This window comes from Tiliqua scincoides, chromosome 4 (genome assembly GCF_035046505.1).
Source record: "Tiliqua scincoides isolate rTilSci1 chromosome 4, rTilSci1.hap2, whole genome shotgun sequence".
NCBI lineage: Eukaryota > Metazoa > Chordata > Lepidosauria > Squamata > Scincidae > Tiliqua > Tiliqua scincoides.
Genome location: NC_089824.1, coordinates 165,026,606 through 165,044,386, shown reverse-complemented (window position 1 = coordinate 165,044,386; position 17,781 = coordinate 165,026,606). Strand labels below are relative to the sequence as shown.

Sequence of the window (17,781 nt, the reverse complement as noted above, 5' to 3'; positions counted from 1 at the left end):
GCTAACTGCCCTCCCTTAAGGAAAGACAAGACCTGGCCTGCAGAGTGCACGATACTATGCTTCTCAGTTACAAGATGTGCCTAGCTCTTTGCCATGCCTGACTTTGCAAAGTCCCCTTTTGCTTCTTTGAGCTGTTTTGATCCTTGGCTCACTGTCCTTCAGTTTCTGCTCCTCCCCCAACCCTGATGCTTTCCCAGTTCTGCTGTGGGGAGTAAGAAGTAAGGAACAGATGGGGATGATATATTGGGCACCAAACTCTCCATCATAGCTGTTGTCTGTTTTTTCTGCCAACCTGGGGCATCTGAGGAGAGCTTTGTGGACTGCATTAGGGAGAATCTAATGAATTTGGGAGAGTCAGTATGGTACAGTTCGTCCTTCCTATCTTTTGTCACCTTATGGCAGTAAAAAATCTATAAGAGCACGTGGCTACATTATTAGTAGCTTATATTCTGGGCCCATTGCAAACTTCACAGTGATTTGTCACCCTACAGCCAAACCCCTCCAACAAGCTTGCCATCATCCACATCCTGGGCCTGCTCTCCAGTCTCTTCACTACATTGGACATCAGCCACCATGATGACGACCATGAGAGCACAGAGGTCAAGAAGCTGCCTGTGCCTCAGGGCCCTAATCCAGTGAGTGTGTCTATATATCTTTTGTATGATCTAATGCACAAACAGTGCAATTAAATGGCTGCTCATCTACCCTGCCAGATAGCTGTAGGCAGTCTCTTCTAACTGCAGGAATGATCAGGAGAAGTAGCATAGAATACTATAAGGAGATGAGAAAAAACTGGTGCACAACATGGCCCTTTATTTGTAATCTGTTAAATGTCTCAATGAGCTCTTATATATAAACAACTGTGACCATGAGCCCTTTTATGTCACTGCTCAAAGCCCAGAACATTTTTATAGAAAGAAACATACCTTACATCTTGGTGAGGAGTCATTCTGTCAGTAAAGAAAGGCAGAGTGGGAGGTGGTTGTATATCTAGCAATGTTTGCAGACATTTCTGGTGTAAGAGTTGTAGGATAGCTTCTGGTTTCTAGATAGGGCTCTGATCCTCTTTTCATTCCAGGATCTGAATGATCATGAACACTCTCCTCTTTTCAAAATTGACCATGATCTCCTATCCTCCTCCTCCTCTACAGGTAGTGGTGGTTCTGCAGCAAGTCTTCCAGCTCATTCAGAAAGTACTCAGCAAGTGGTTGAATGATGCTCAGGTTGTGGAGGTAATGCTTTTCCCTGGGGGTATGTGGAAATGGGACTCAAAACACATGATACCCAGTAGCAAACGTAGCTCCGAAACTGCAGTTGCTTCTATCATGCCTTGGCCTCATGCGTAGCTGCCAATTCTAGGATATTCTACATTCTGCATGCCAGGAAAAGATCCAACTCTATGCCAGAGGAGGAAACTGAGTCTTTCTGGTGCTGCCAACACCTTTTAATCTTGGGTAGGTATCTAATGTGTTTTTGAGCTCCACCCACCCACCCCAGAATACTGCTGTTTTCACTGGTACTAGAACTGCTCTGGTTTCACTGAACTGGCTTGAAACTGCCCAGCTCCACAACCCTATGCCCCCTTGCTAGAATAACCTGTAAGACATGTATACTGAGCCCAGTACACAACACTGAAGTGAAATGCCTCAGGTGAGTTTTTGCTTCCACCCTCTCATCTTGTTATCATTATTTCTATGGTAATGATACTATTTGGATTTGTATGTGGTATTTGATTGGGAAGAGGCTAATGTGTCTATAAATACTGGACCAAAAGTCTTGCTGTGGAGAAACTTTAAAATCAAAATTACTGTAGTGCTGAATGCCAACTTCTGCAAGTTTGCTGTACAAGTTAATTATGCAAAGATTTTTCAAATATTGTAGACAGTAGAAGTCTAATTTGATTTCAATAAGCACAGACTCCATTCAGCAGAAGTAGCAACCACTGTTCTTATAGGTCTATATGAATCTATTTTAAATACATTTAATTAGTCAAAGACATTTTGGGACAGATTAAAAAATTACCATGGATTGATGGTGCATTTTTAAACACACCTGGGTTGTACTCTGAAGGAAGAGTGGCTGGCTGGCAAGGCAGGCCCTGGTTATGCTCCTGAGCATATACATATGTAAGAAAAGGGAATAAGGAAACTAACCAGCCTGGCCATTCTGCTATCAGCCTGAGTGGGCTATATTTTGGTGTTCTCTGCCCTTCTGTCAGGGATGGGCAAGCAGCAGTTGCTATCTTTTCATTTGTTCTAGAGCACAGGTGTCCAAACATTTTGGCAGGAGGGCCACATCATCTCTCTGACACTGTGTTGGGGGCTGGGAAAAAATTAATTAATTTACATTTCAAATTTGAATAAATTTACATAAATGAATATATTAGAGATGGAACTTATATGAATGAATGAAGGTCTTGCAATAGCTCATGGCCTATAAAAGGCCTTGCACAAAGCAAGGCTGGCCTTTCCTTTTCTGCCACTGCTGCATCACAGATGTGAAACATAAAATAGTGGAGGGAGCCCTTGTCCCACAGCTCAGGCGAGAGGTCAAACAGTTGTCCTCAAGCTGAGAGCAGTTGCATTGGGCCAGCATGGGCTCCAGTAAGTCTCTGGAGGGCCAGAGGTTCATTGAAGACTGGGAGTTCCCCGAGGGCTGTATTGGATGCCCCTGAGGGCCACAAGTGGCCCCCGGGCCAGGGTTTGGGCACCCCTGTTCTAGAGAAGCTACAATTAGAATTTCTCCTTCCCTATTTGTCTCTTCTCTGCTTGTAAGTTTCTGAGGGGGATAATAAATTACAGTAAATAGAATTCAAGATCTTTTGTGATGCAATTGTGGTCAGAGACCCAGCAGGTAAAGGGTAGCCTTTCAAAAGGGGATACTCAACTAGATCCATATGGGCTTCATATAGAGAGTTGTCACTTTGCCTAGCCTCTGAACTTCATAGGAAATCTTCTAAACACTAACTTCAAAATTATGATTTCTGCAAGAAATATTGTTTTGGAAAAAGTCTTAGCTGAATGGTTTATGTTCATTTTCCTGGTGAATGGGGGGGGGGGGAAATGTTCATTGGCTCTGGCCCTAGAGTCAGCCCTTTTTAACATGATACTAGCTTAGGGATTCTGTCTTTACAGTTAATAGTATGGGGGTACAGAGGAAGAATAGGGTTCCTGGAATAGAAGCAGGGGAGTTGGTACTAGGTCTCATAAAGGAGGAAAGGAAGATGCAAAGTGTGAGAATCCCTCCTGGCCACATGAAATCTTTGCACTCACACTCTACTTACAACTTTAAGGCTGCAATCCTAACCTTACTTTCCTGGGAGTAAGTCCCATTGAACGCAATAGGACTTACTTCTGAGTAGACCTGTTTAGGATTGTGCCCTAACTTAATACCATAATCTTTTAAAACATATTCTTTCAACTGAGGTCAAAAACAGTGGTGTTAAGAACAGAATTAGTGTTTCTTAGGCTGCAGTTGAATGCACACTGAGAGTAAGTCCCATTGAACACAGCAGGGCTTATTTCTGAGTAATCATTGTCATCCTTCAGTCTTGGAAGACTATGGTATCGTGCTCTGAATGGTGGTTCTGGAACAGCGTCTAGTGTGCCTGAAGAGACCAATTCGGAAGTGACAATCTCTTCCACACTGAGAGCAAATGTAGTCTATCCCTGGTCTGTCTCCCTGGCTACAGGCCTTCCTTCTTTGCCTCAGTCTGTTTTTCTGAGTAAACATGTGTAATATTGCATAATTAGAAATTTAATAGAGATGCTCATTACCATACTAAAGTCATATTTTTTTCTTGCTTATAGCAGGATTGTGATTATGTATTGAACGAGTGTCTTTATCCTTAGGATATCTAAAATGTTGATGTTAGCTGTTTTGTTGTGTTAGTGTTTTGGTGGTTTATTGTATTGTTTTAGAGATACTGCTGGTAAAGCCACCTTGAATATTTTCTGTGAGGTTAGGAAAAGTGAGATATAAAGTAAAAATACCTTTATGCCAAAAGGGTTGAAGGGCAACATATTTGCAAGGAAGATTTTTGTTTGAATCCTAGGGTACAGGCAGGGTTGGGCAGAACCCAGTATTGGATAGTGGCAATCCAGATTAGCAGTCAGGATTATTAGTCGATCTTGAAGTAGGTAGGTTTGTGATCCACATTGTTAAGAACAGTGATGTGCGTTTCTTGTTGCTAGATGCTCATAACATTCAGTTTGGTCCTCTATTGTTGATTCCTTTCACATAGTCAGATTTTTGCTCTGAGAGTTCCTTTTTGTCTGAGCATAGATGCATCTCTTGCAGAACAGTTTCCCTAATAAGAAGGCTATTCTGAAACTAAACACTGCTTGGCTGTTAAAAAAAAACAAGACTTAAGGAAAACAATTTAATACAGCTCAGAAGTTAAATACCATGGCCACACTACATCTCCATCTGAATTGAGGCAATTTTCAAATCATGGGACAAGGGACTTTATCCCCTGCATGCACAACCTGCAGAAAAGGTTACCAGCTGGCTGAGCCTGGTGGGAATGTTCTTCCTGCAGGGTATAAAGTCTGCTTGTCCCACAACATGATAGTTGCCTCAGTTCAGATGGAGATGGCATGGAGATGTACTGTGGCCATGGTAGTTAACTTCTATTAAATTGTTTTCCTTAAGTCTTGTTTTTTCTTTTTAACAACCAATCAGTACTTAGTTTCAGAATAGCCTTCATAAAATGAGTCTTAGTTTTGTCATCATTGTAGTAAAGTGCTTTTTGTTTCTAAGGAGTGTAGATAGATGGTAGCATACACATTGGAAGCAGAAATCTGTACCCTGTATGGGTAGGAGGGCAAGTGTCAGGCTTGCAGTAGAGAATTTGACTCCAAAGGCTCATTTTGTAAGCTTCTTGTATCATAGAGATGGGCACATGCAAGGCCAGTTTGATGCATAAAGATGCAGGGATCCGGGACCTGATGTCCAAACTTAAGCTTTTTTTTCAGTTGCATTTGGTTTGTGGAAGTGGTGAGTCTGCCTACAACCTTGTATGCCAGAGCTATATCACAATTCCAGTCTGAAATATGGGGATATTCAAGAGCTCTGTCAATTAAAAAATGTTCTAAAGCAGCGAGAGTCATGGAAAGGTTAATCACTGGAATTGGATCCCTACAGCCAGCTCATGTGGTATTGAATCTGGAACCAGGGTGGTGTGGTACTTAGTATTGATTGTAGGCTAGGAAGGTGGAGGTTCAAATCTTTGCTGAGCCATGAGGTTCAATGGGTGACATTGAACCAGTCATACACTCAGCCTGATCTACCTCACAGAGTTGTTGTAAAAGAGCTAGGGAACCATTATTGCTACACTAAATTATTTGAAGGAAGGGTGGAATACAAAATAACTCTTCATCTAAAGAATTGTTGTTGAGTCAAACTCTCTTGTGCCCTACAGTCTGTGTGCTCTATATTTGAGAAGTCTGTGAAGACCCTCCTGGATGACTTTGCACCCATGGTGCCTCAGTTGTGTGAAATGCTTGGCCAGATGTACAGTACCATTCCCCAAGCATCTGCCATTGACCTCACCCGACAGGTAAGGCTAAACACAAGAATTCCCCCACAAGGCTAAACTGGCAATTCTCATCCACCTGGTGCTCTTGGGCTTCCCCTTCACTTTCTTCCAGTATAAGGTTTTACTCACAGTGTGTTTGCTTGTATCCTGAGCATGCAAGAAAATGTGCTTCTGTGCACATGTAGACACACAGCTAAACAGCACAGTGGTGTCCCTTTATTAGTTGCTGCTAATCTCTGGTAGTCTGTTGCATAAGGGTAAAGAATCTTGCTGATGTTTGTAAAGAGGGAATAACTAGTATCCTGATCATCCATGACTTCTACAGGGGAGTTAGTGGCTACATATGTGGGGCAATATGGTATTGGAGTGCTCATGGTCTTGTCTCTTATTTTCTCAGCTGGTTCACATCTTTGCACATGAGCCTGCCCATTTCCCGCCCATCAAGGCACTTTTTCTGCTCGTCACATCAGTGACGCTAACACTCTTTCAGCAAGGTATGTTTGCTTTGTCACCCTCACTGCTGTGGGACTGCCATATTGGGAACAGCTCTTCCTGGTTTCAGTTGTGTGGATTGGCCTGTAGGAGGGTATTAGGAGGCAGTGGAGGAGCTTCCTTCCTCAAATCATGCTGGTGCCCCAGTCTGTTCCAAAGGCTTCCAGTCTGTGTGTGCATTAGGGTATTGGCTAATAGACGTTCTTGCTAAGGTGGACCATCTGGTGTGCTCCTTCCAAGATATCAGTGTCTGAGTGGGCAGTTATGCTATTATCTCTCTCTCAGCCCCCACACTCCCACAGCATCTTAAAGCTGGAGTCTAGCCCCAACCCTGCCAGACTGTTTCAGTTTAGAGTCCTGAAGGAAGGTGAAATGAGCTGTCTCCTTCACTTAATACTTGGGTTTTGACAGGAAGCAGGAATCACAGGAGTGTGTGCCCTACATCTTTCAACTTAATCCCCCTGGCTCTTTGTGGAGTCACCCATATTCAATAGTCTCTTTCTGTGACCCAAATAAAGCATTGTTGGGGCCTCTGCATCATGTTTCCCTTGTTCTCTTCATTAAAGAATTGTCCTTGTAGCAATGCTGCATCCCTACTGAGTGTTTGAGCTTGCCTATGCTTACATGGAAATGCCATATTAATATTGCATTGGTCCTAGTCTAGGGGACAAGTTTGGAATATGTGTGCAGGTTCTGTCAGATTGTAATGCCACAATTTGGGTGGCAGTGTGTCTGCTCCCTTCCCCATGTGTTGGTTGAATGCAGAATTGCTGGGGAATCACCAGTGCTCGGCATATAACCCTGTTGTTACTTCTTGGCTATAACAGGCATAGCTCAACACAGAGGAAGAGAATTCTCACAGTGCCTGATGCAAACACTTTTGAAGGAAGTAGGCTTAGCAGCAACCACATGGGCCTTCTTTCCTCCCCCACCCTTGCCAAAATGTCCCCAAACTTCCCAACCAGGTAGACATCTAGACATAGGTGAAAGGCGTATTGGGGCTGCCCATCAGGAGCTTCAATGGGCTTTGTGCCCACTCTACATCAATGCTGGATTTGTTGTTTGCCTCTGGAGTTACCTTTCAGGACCGAGTGTGTTTATGATGAAAACATCCATATCTCCAGTGCAAATTGCTGGCTCTCCAGGTGAAGCTGGTGTTGAGTCATCTCTTCTTTCTCTTCCTCCCAATGCTAGGGCGCAGTAAGCTCCCCCCTTCCTATCCTTGGTGCTTGGCGGGGAACTCTGGGCAACAGGCCTATTCCTTTGCACTTTCTTTCTGTTCTTGGGTTTCCAAGCTCCATGATTTTTGTATGTTTTGTTTCTTTAACTTGCTTCAAGCTGCTCATGTGCCTGCCCTCTTCAGCCCCCCCATGCACCCTCCCTTTCCTGCCTTACTCCTGTTTTCACTTGTAAATTCTTTCTGTATCACATAACTATATGATGTTGAGTTGCTGTTTGTATGATTTTTCTCTTCAGTTACATCTTTATTATATTTTTAGGGCCCAGGGATCATCCTGATATTGTTGATTCATTTATGCAACTCCTGGCACAGGTGTGTTTTAGTTTCTTATTCATTCACTTTCTGTTCTCTCTCTTTCTCTTTTTTAATTCAATTTAAACCTCTTTTTAGCTTTCTGTTGACAACGTTTTTCCTTTTAGTTGAATATCGAGTTTCTCCATCTGTTTCCGTGGAAGTTGAAAACAAAACATTCTCCTTTTCATAGGTGTGAACTTGCCCCTTCCTCTCGCCAAGGGGCAGTACCAAGTGATCCAACAAGTCTTATAGGCTGGGTTTATCTTCAGATCATGTACTGTAACCTGGCACAGGAGAGGCCTGCTGTAAAATGACAAGCAGCATTCAAGAGCTGTAGCAATAGCATTTCAGTTCTACTGGTATATGTGTGTTTCTGACTGAAGTGATTCTGAGTTTTTGACAAATGTGTTCAGGTCTATGGTGTTTGGTGGAAATAGTGTTGTATTTGTCTTTAGACCTGGGAAGGCAGCTGACCTATTGAGTGTAACAGCAGGGCTGAGACTGCAGAGGAGCCTTACATCTCCCTGGTGGCTCTCAGCACCCTTTTGTACTCCATCCTTCAGCACTCCTGCCAAGGCCTCCCAGGTCTTGAGGTCATGAATCTTTTATGCAGCCCTTTCTTTAATGATATGGTGATGTCATGCCCAGGAAAGTGATGATGGACTATAAGCTGCTTAGTGTCTGGTAGTTGGCACTTCTCCAAAGTGCAGGATGAGCCCCAATGGATTTAAACTAGACTGAAAAGAAGCTACAGTGCTAGGAATTGATGGAGTGGGGAGGAGGAGGAAATCATTGATACCCACCCTGCTCTCCTGACCTGATCCAAGACACTTTCTTGTTTGGCTCTGGCTTACTGTTACCTAATGAGGATTCTGTATATTGTGGTGTGGAAAGTATCTGAGTAATTTGCTCCCCCTTGTGGCAGTTTTTCAGAGCTTCCAAACCAGGAAAGCAACTGTAGACACACATCTCTTCTGCAGATCTGAAATAAAATTTCAAGAAACTATTTGAAATTAAATTACATTTAAAATTCAGATTTTGAAGTTGAACTCAGAATCAAAATGTATCCTTTTAAAAATGTTTTTTGTTTTGTCTTATGGTTACGGGGTTGTTGGCTGCCTACTAGTTATGTTTGATTTCAGTATTAAGCAATGTAGGGGTGTAGCCCCATGCTGGATCCATATTCTGAGAAAAGGGTTAACTGAAGGAGTCTTGTACCTGAGGGTGTAGTTCTAGAAGGCTGGGGGGAACTGTTATGAGTGGGGACAAACTTTGGACTGAGAAAACAGTCAGAAGAAGATGAAAGGCTGCCCTACACTGAATCAGACAATTGGTCCATCTAGATCAGTATTGTTGTGGCTCTCTGGGGTGCCAGACAGGGATCTTTCTCTGCCTTGCGTGGAGATGCCAGGGATTGAACCTGGGATCTTCTGTATGCAAGGTGCTTTGCCTCATGCTGCAGCCTCTTCTCTGTCCTGTCTAATTCAGTCTGAGTGGGGGCTGATGGGAGAGGAAATAGGAGGAACCAATTAAGACCTACTTTAGTCAATCAAATGCACCCAGCTGAGGATCCTACAGCAGCTCAACTTTCTGCAATAAGATTGGAGCAATTTAGCAATCCTATTTTCTTGGCTAGCTACATCCAGACTGAGGTTCTACCATAAAGCAGCAGCACCCTGGGCGCCAAGACAAAGGATGCTGACAAAGCTTAGGCTCAGTCCCCAGTCTCCTTTCCTCCTGAGGAGGCAAATACTGATCCTGTATCTGGGACAGTGATTATTTTTAACAAGGTCCAGGCTAAACTTCAGAGGGTGATATTTTAGTGGCATTTAGATATGAAATGTTTATGTTAATACCACTTACATTGACTCGTGTATCATCATAGTTCCTTCTTCCTGCCCGTGCATACCTTTTCCACCTTGGTTGAATCAATTCCATTGTTTAACAATGTATAAGTTGTGAGAAGCTCGAATTAGAAAGCTTCTAGGTGTGGACTGATTTTAGCTAGTTTTGGGTTGCGTACTATAATTTCACCTCATGTTTAGACAATATGAAAGCTAGTGGGCTGGAGGCAATGCACCCTACATCTTGAGGCCATTGGCATATCATTCTCCCCCATTTCACTTCATGTGCATGCACACACACCTTCCTTGCAGCAGGACTGGTGGAGGAAATATATTGATTTTAAATAATCCAAATATTTGACAAGTCAGTTTCAGAGAATGTTTGCCAAGAAAGAGGCTTTTTTTTTTTGAAGCAAATTTTCTCCACTCTGCCACTTATATTGTGATCAGATTTCTTCAAATTTTAATTTATACATCATCTTTCCAGCATCCTTAGCTAGCAATCCATGTTCAGGGCCTGACTGGAGACTGTGCAAAAGATGAATATTTTTTCAGATGGTCTCCCCAGCCTGGTTTTCAGTACAGGCAGTGGTGTATTTAGGGTATGGCACCCCAGGGCAGGAGCCCTGGATGCCAGCTTCCCCTGTGAGTGCACACATGCTCCCATGGCTTCCTGAGTTGAAAAGCAATAGCAGTGCCTGCTACCTGGGTGCTCACAGCCACAACTTTGATGATTTCACCCCAGCCTCTGCTGCTGCCAGTGCGCAAGCACTCCCATGGCTTCCCCAGAAGTGACATCACTCTGTTCCTGCCTGGGGTACCACAGCACCCTGGTATGCTGAGTGCAGGGGACAATGAACTCTTCCAATAAGAGTAATACTTTCTCAGTAGACAAGTATCCATTGGTGACTCTGAGGACCTTATTATTTCTTTAAGTGAACATATTCTTAAAACCCAAAGAAGCTGTGAAGGAAAGCTAAGAGACATGTATTGGCAACCTTCAGTCTCGAAAGACTATGGTATCGCGCTCTGAAAGGTGGTTCTGGCACAGCGTCTAGTGTGGCTGAAAAGGCCAATCCGGGAGTGACAATCCCTAAACTGCTGCTTCCCGTGTTGTGCCGACGCCGTATGGCGAAGTTGGAGTGTCCTCTCCAGTGCGCGAAGCCTGGGTAAAGAAGGTATGGAGGATAGGCTGTTACCCATGCAGCAAATCCCCCCTCTCCACGTCGCTGGAATGGTCCAATGGAAAGGCTAAGAGAATCTTTGTATAAACCACTTAAGCACATATGTAGAATGGCTGTGATCATTTCTGCATCATGGCTTTGACTTAGCTAGCTTGGTATCTTTAAGAGCAAAGTCAAATCAGATGCCTGTATCTTGGCTGCAGGGTTGCAGCCCTGGCAACACCTAAAGCCAAAATGCCAGCACTTGTCAAGCATTTCTCATCTGCTCTCCATAACACAGCAGGATGTGCAGACATAGTTGTTAATTTCGTATGTGAAGATGCTGCTATTATGCCTAGGTCTCACTGTATAGTCATTTGCCCATTTGCCCAGGAGAAAGAAGAGGGCTCTCTGTGTAATTAGACCTTAGGCTCCTCATTACTCTTCGAGCCCATCTGCCTTTCTCCAGCAGACCCACAAGGTGGCTTGCAATAAGACTAAAATAAAATCATTTCTGAAACAATACTAATGCTTGAACTAAAAAGATTTCATCACAGCAGCCAAAATCCTTTATCTCCCAAATGCCTTGTTAAGTTTGGGCAATAAAGCCTGGCAGATCTTCCTACAGACAGAATTCTGAAGGACAAGTATCTTAGACTTGCCTATTTCTGAAATTTCCATTTTCCTGAAATTGCTTATCTGTGTTGTGTCAGCACTTTGCAGGGAGGAGCAGGATAAGTAATGGAGTTGTCTCTTATCAGATTAATTATACTCCCTGAAAATCTCAATACTTTGAGTCATACAGGAAATCAGACAAAGAGGTTCAGTTGCACCCTAATCTTTTGTTCTAGGGTAGTTCGTTACCCCAGAGACGCATCTTTTGCAAAAACTTGTAGCTCTGCTACTTTTTGCTTTTAAGACATCGCCAGCAGATTCTTACCTAAGATATCCTAAGTATAGCTTGGTACTATTTAAAATATATTTTCTGTGTGTAAAAATACACTCATGGGTAGAAATGTATCCCAAACACAACTAACATGATCAGATCAACATAAGTACCGTAGATACTTGCCTATAAGGCGATAAATTTGCACCCAGAAATGATGGGAGAATCGCCCTCCCTCGTCTTACCTGCGCAGTCACGCAGGCAAACTGAGGGGGCGAGGGGCCATTTGCACCCTGCCTCGGTCAAGGAGGGACTCTGCGGAAGGAGGGGCAGTGGCGCCTCTTCAGGTCTTGCGCGGGGTTGTGGGATTCCTAGCAGCCTCGCCTCCCACCCAGCCGGTCCCCCCATTGCGCAAGGACCTGGAGGAGCCCTGGAGGAGGCAGGGCGGTGGGGGGATAGCCTGCTGGCCTGCTGCTCCCCCGTGCCCGCTTAGAGCTGCTGCACGCACTCACTTAAGCCCTGCCGCCCGCGGAGGCAGGGAGCGGAGTGGGGGCGTCCTGGCTGCCGCCATCGTCACCAGACCGATGGAGGGCAGGGAGCGTCCTGCGCTGCCTGCCCCCCACCAGATGCTCCCTGGGCAGGGGCAGCGTGCCTCCCTCCGTGCCCGCCACAGACGCAGCCGTGAGCTTGGGAGCAGGCAGCGCAGGTTGCTCCCTGCCCTCCATTAGTCTGGTGATGGCGGTGGCGGCACCAGCCAGGACGCCCCTGCTCCGCTCCCTGCCTCCACGGGCAGCAGGACTTAAGTGAGTGCATGCAGCGGCACTGGGTGGGCGCGGCGGACACCTGGCCAGCAGACTGTCCCCCTAGCACCCTGCATCCTCAAGGCTCCTCCGGGTCCTTGCACAATGGGGGGACTGGCTGGGCAGGAGGCGAGGCTGCCAGGAATCCCAAAACCCCACACAAGACCCCAGGAGGTGCTGCTGTACCTCCTCTTGAAGAGGGTCTACATCTGAGTAAATTGGGTGCTGCTTTCCAGTTTCTTTCACTCCCCTTCACCCCCCCCCCCGTATCTGACTCCCTGCTTGATGAAATGAAACCCCATGTGCAGCTAAATCTCCCCACTGTGCAGTATTCTTCCCTGGGCAAGAGGTGTTTTTTCCAGTTCTTTCACTCCCATGTGTTTTTATCGAAGAAGAATATCTGTAATGACGTGGCCCTTCTGCCAAAAAGTTTGGAGACACCTGATCTGTGAGATAGATCATAGTTTTTAATAAATCAGAGTCTGTATTAAAAACAGTTTTTGCTATGCTAAGTATACATACTATATATACTATGTATGTATACTGCGTTTTTAATACTTACTATGTTTTTAATAAATTGGAAACTGTATACTATTGTATACAGTAATAAATTGTTACTTAGGTAACAATTACTGGGAGGTTATTTTTCAGAATCTGGCCTCAGGTAAAAGCAGACAAAACAAGACCCCCAACTTATCCAAGGGTCATAGAAAATTCCATGATTTTTGGCTCAAAACCTGCCCTTGACTTATCTGTGAGGTCGACTTACAGGCGAGTATCTGCGGTAATTGTTGATCATGAGTATCATGATCAACATAAGTAATTGAGATACAAAACTCCCAAGAGTTTTGTCCAATTAAAGTGACCCTAAAAGTAAGTTTTTGCAACTTACCATTAATCACAATAAATAGTTTAGAAGCTGCTATCTGGTTGCAGTGTTTGTATAGATCAAATTTTTGCTCTGAAGTGATCTTATGTTTTCAAAGGCAGCAAGCCTGGAATAAGATCTGGATTTCAAATGAAGCAAAAGGCAATGAGTCTCTGACAGATAAAAATAGTTATCTGTAGAAATAAGTTTTTTAAGCAGATAACATTTTAGCAAGAACTCCCATCTAGAAGACACAAAAAAGCCTCACTTTTCCTCTGCAGGAAACAGACATGCTGGGCAGACCAACTTGTTGGAAAAAGTGCACAAAGCACTTTTCCCCTTAGGGGCTGCCTGGATCAGTAGGCCCAGTGTAGTCCCAGCTGACAAACATTTTGCTGGGCCTGGAGTGTCTCACTTCCACTGTCATGGTCTTTCCCTGCCTCAAGGTGTGTTTCTGGGTGCCTTTAGGTGGAAGGGGAGCAGGCAGCTTATAGAGTGTAGTGCTTACTGCCTTGGCCATCTCTACTGCCTTCAAAGGCAGACTTTTAGGTGCCTTGACATTGAGGGAAGCAAGGAAGTGTGGCAGAAAAGGCAGTAAGGTTTGGGCACTTTATAAGTTCCCAATATGATTGTTTGTAAAGTCTCAGATTAGTGCACATTCTCTTGGAATGTGTGCAAATTCCTAAACCTTTTGGAGGCTGAGCTAGGAAATGCACATGTAGTTCTGAAGTCTGCATAATTATATGCAGATAGTAAGCTAATTCTAAAACAAAATGTTTTTTCAAATACTTGTAGTTTAAATAACATTTGCTGTTGCAAAGGAAGAAACTCAGTTGTGGGTGTGGGTCTATCTAATTTTTTTAAGGCAGAGTGTGACACTTTTGTACTCTTTTATTTCTCAAACAAACATCTGCTCAGGATAAGTTGTATCTCAACTTTTGTTTCGGAGTACAGCTCAATCTTTTTTGTACAGAAAAATACTGTAGAATATTTGGTTAGATTTGGGATACAAATCTACCCCAGAACACAGGTTATGTCAGTTAAATTTGGACAAAAGTTTAGGTTTATGCAGAACCACTGAAGTGGGAGGATGGGAAGGGGGGAGAGAGAAGTCTGGGCATGATGAGAAAGCTAAAGGTCTACGATTTGTAGGTCTTAAGGGTAGAGGTGTTATACATAATTAGATTCCAGTGCAAAACATATTTCAGATTACACAAAGTTGTCCCTTTAAAAAAAACACCTGAAAAACCAGCAGTTCCTCAGATCTGTTTATATATGGGAAAGGAAGCACCTGAAGGTTGGCAAGCAAGCCAAACTTTATGCAGTAGAATGACAGAAGAAAATACCACTTTTGGAGTTTTCAGGATCAGTTTTAAGAGTAGTTTTTGCAATATGAAACAAGTTGTGAACTCTAAAATTCAACATCAGGCAAGTGTCAAATGGAGGTAACCTGCAGCATAGATAAGCTTGAAGCTCAACCAGTTTGTTGCTTATAACCTAGCAGTGGTTTACTTTGCAAGATAAAGAGGGACATAATTCTTTATTCTTTCTGTCTCTACCTTCCAATGGGAAGACTGTGGACAATGAAGGCAGGGCAAGTTGGAAATGGTATTGCAACCAGTCACTCTGTTTTCAACTGCAATATGAAGTTCCAGTTAAGTCTTGACAAGTAAGGTTTCTACCATCTTCTGTGATGGTACTTCAATTACAGAGCACATTTTTCTCATGGTTTATTGGGTTGAAGGTTAGCGTACTGTTTGCTATTGGCTAAAATTTTGTGTTTGGGAAGTGCGACAGTGGAGCAGATACCCCTCTCAGGAATGGGAGCACAGCGCTGACAGCTGTCCATGGTGCTGAAATGACTCTTGGTCTGTAAAGTGCTTGTTTGCGGAGCTGAAAGATGGTGCCAAGAAGTAAGGTTATATAAAAATTACAACTGTAACTAGCCTTCAGTTCTTAGTGTCAGTGAAGATTCTGAAATTGGGCTGTTCCCACACCCGTGCATCTCATTTGTAGCAAAGTGGAAATCCTAGAAATGTGTGTCTAGATAATATTTTAATTACTTGTCTCATCAGAGGCTCTTCTAATTACTGTACCTGAATCCTAGATACTCTTGATTTCAGAAGAGTTCGGCTTATGTCCTTTCCCTTTCTATCATATCTGGCTTATTGTGCACCATGGCTGATGGCCAGGTAAGTGCACATGCAGGCCTTGACCAGGGGACTTCTCTGTAGCGCTTGCTTGCAGGAGCTGTGTTTATTCTCTGTGTATGTGTGTACCTTGCAGACACTCAAACGGAAACCTGACTTGTTCCTGTGTAGCAGCCTGGATGTCAAAGCAGTGTTCCACTGTGGTGAGTAGGCAGGTCCCATAAAGCTGAGCTTCCTGCAGTTCTTGGCAAAGAGGTGTAGCCAAATGGGTTCATATTCCTTAAAGGTTCATATAAATGAAAGAAGTTGAGTAAAGGCCTGCATTTTTATGTGGAAAAATTCCCAGATCAGACAGGCTAAATCCCTATATTGCAGGGAAGGGAAACTTCTTTCTTCCCTGCCCATGTGGAAAGCTGGGTGTTGTGCTAACTGAGTCCTAACTCTGCTTACTTTCTTTCTAGGTGTGATCTCTTTAAAGTTCCCTGAAGCACCAACTGTCAAATCTGCCTGTGGCTTTTTTGTGAGTATTTTTGTTTTTTGTAGATCTGTGTTCTGTCTAGGATTTCCCTTGGCTGGTGGCTTAGAAGCACTTGCTGGGAGAGCATCAAGAAACATACAGAATGAGGAGTGTGTGTACCCCCCCCCCAAAAGAAATTCCATGAAGGGGCTTCACAAAGTGCAACCTAAGGACATCTTTTCTGTAGCAGATTTTTGTGAGAGGGAACGTGTGTATATGTCTGTACTCTGGTTGAGTCATGTGTACAGGAAAGGACAAAGTCTCCCTTTTGGATCAGGAGATCTTCTGAGAAGTGATAGATTTATTTTTTTAATTCACCAGTTGTTTCTTCTTGCAGACTGAGCTGTTGCCACGCTGTGGGGAGATTCCACCTGTGGGTCAGGTGGTACATGAGAATGGTAAAATGCTACTGCAGGCTGTGCTTGAGGTAAGAAGTGGGAACAGTGGCTTTTCAAGCTAGGTTTGAGGCAATGAGAGAGGATAATTGGAAGGCATATTACTCACAAAAGAGCTGCATTTATCAGATTAATTTTGCTAATTCAGTATTCCTACTTAAAGAAATTTCCTAAGTGACTTACACTCTGACCCTATGCAAGTATATGATCAGCAAGATTCATTAAACAGGTGTGCATAGGGTTTCAATTTTTGAGGTTTCTCTAAAGACACTGAAGCCCTTAGCCATGTCCTTGATACTGTCCATTGGAGCCTTTCTAGATAGGTAATATCATGCAGTACAGTCTGTCTGAGCTGGCTGGTGTTCACTGAATTTGGTCTTCTTTCACAGGCTGTAGGTGGCCAAGCTTCACGCAATTCAATGGAACAGTTTTCTGAGATCCTGTTTGCTCTCAACAAGCATTGCTTTAGTTACTTAAGCATCTGGATTAAGGAAGTGATGCAGCAGGATGGTTTCCCATCAGCCCGTGTTAGCCCTGAACAGAAGGAAATCTTTAGCCAGCAAATTCTCAGGTGAGTTTCTTCTTTGTGCAATTTCTGAGGTTAGAGTAGAAGATAATGTGAGTTTCTTAGGTCTTCAGTGTTTTTTCTGTACCCCCCCCAAACTGACAGGTGAGCTAGGTCTTTCCCTAGCCCTAGAAATGCTAGCCCCAGTTATTCCACACATGGAGCAGCTCTGTGGTGTTTGTTACTGTCCTGCCCAAGATCCCTTACCAGTAACACATTATCTGCAAACCCAGGACCTTTGGAGATCTGGTAGAAAAATTAAGGATTCACAGCTTGATAGAACCAGGGAGTTTACAGATGATGATCTAATACTCCACAAAGGAAACTGCACTTAGAACATTTTACTAAGACAAATTAAGGAGTTTAAGAAGATACAACATATTGGGCTAAAGTCAAAGTAAGCAGAAAAAAGTTGCATAGAAAATGAAACACTTTTTCTTATTACTAAGATTTTCATCCTTGTAGCGGGTTACCTTTCATGGGTTTTTTTTAACATGGTATCAACCAACCACCCCCCTTTATTCTCTGAAGAGCCATGAATCTACTCCTGAGTTATTGCCTGTAAATTAATCATCTTTCTGGATTACCTCTGTAGCTCTCTTGGTTGCTTCCCTTTGAAGAATTACATTACTAAACACTATCATTCTGTTTCAGTCCACCTCAACTTGTTCTCTAGGGCCAAAAATACTTGTCTGTGGCTCTGTGTGAACGAGCTAATACCACCTCCCATGACTTGTATGCAGGTTACTTGCCTGCCTGGGCTGGCAGAGAAGACCACAGGATAATAACCAGCACCGGATTAAACTGGCTAATGAAAAGTTCATCCCAGCTCTCCTCTAACATTTGGAAAATAGGAACACATGGGGAATCCAGTGCACTGTGGAGAGTTTTGCAGTGGAGTTTAGCACAGAAGCTGCCTTGAGCATGACTGCAGTGAGGCTCTGGGTGCCAGGTTCCTCATGGGTATGGTAGTGGGAGATTACTTGTGTACAGGAATCACTTACCATTGGCAGTTATCACCTCTGGGT

At 43.7% G+C, this 17,781-nt stretch overlaps 1 protein-coding gene across 7 annotated transcripts in view; it reads left to right on the top strand.

Moving 5' to 3' along the window:
* IPO13 (importin 13) overlaps positions 1 to 17,781 on the top strand; it is a 62,283-nt gene that overhangs the window by 35,989 nt on the left and 8,513 nt on the right. For 6 of the 7 annotated variants that reach the window (XM_066623002.1, XM_066623004.1, XM_066623003.1 and 3 more), the window contains exons 11-19: positions 492 to 635; positions 1,152 to 1,232; positions 5,423 to 5,560; positions 5,937 to 6,033; positions 7,531 to 7,583; positions 15,413 to 15,479; positions 15,738 to 15,796; positions 16,131 to 16,220; positions 16,578 to 16,759. In XM_066623002.1, the coding sequence (XP_066479099.1) occupies positions 492 to 635; positions 1,152 to 1,232; positions 5,423 to 5,560; positions 5,937 to 6,033; positions 7,531 to 7,583; positions 15,413 to 15,479; positions 15,738 to 15,796; positions 16,131 to 16,220; positions 16,578 to 16,759 (911 nt within the window). Of the gene's footprint in view, positions 1 to 491; positions 636 to 1,151; positions 1,233 to 5,422; positions 5,561 to 5,936; positions 6,034 to 7,530; positions 7,584 to 15,412; positions 15,480 to 15,737; positions 15,797 to 16,130; positions 16,221 to 16,577; positions 16,760 to 17,496; positions 17,759 to 17,781 lie in introns of those variants that run through there. The other variant, XM_066623000.1, reaches the window with a different exon arrangement.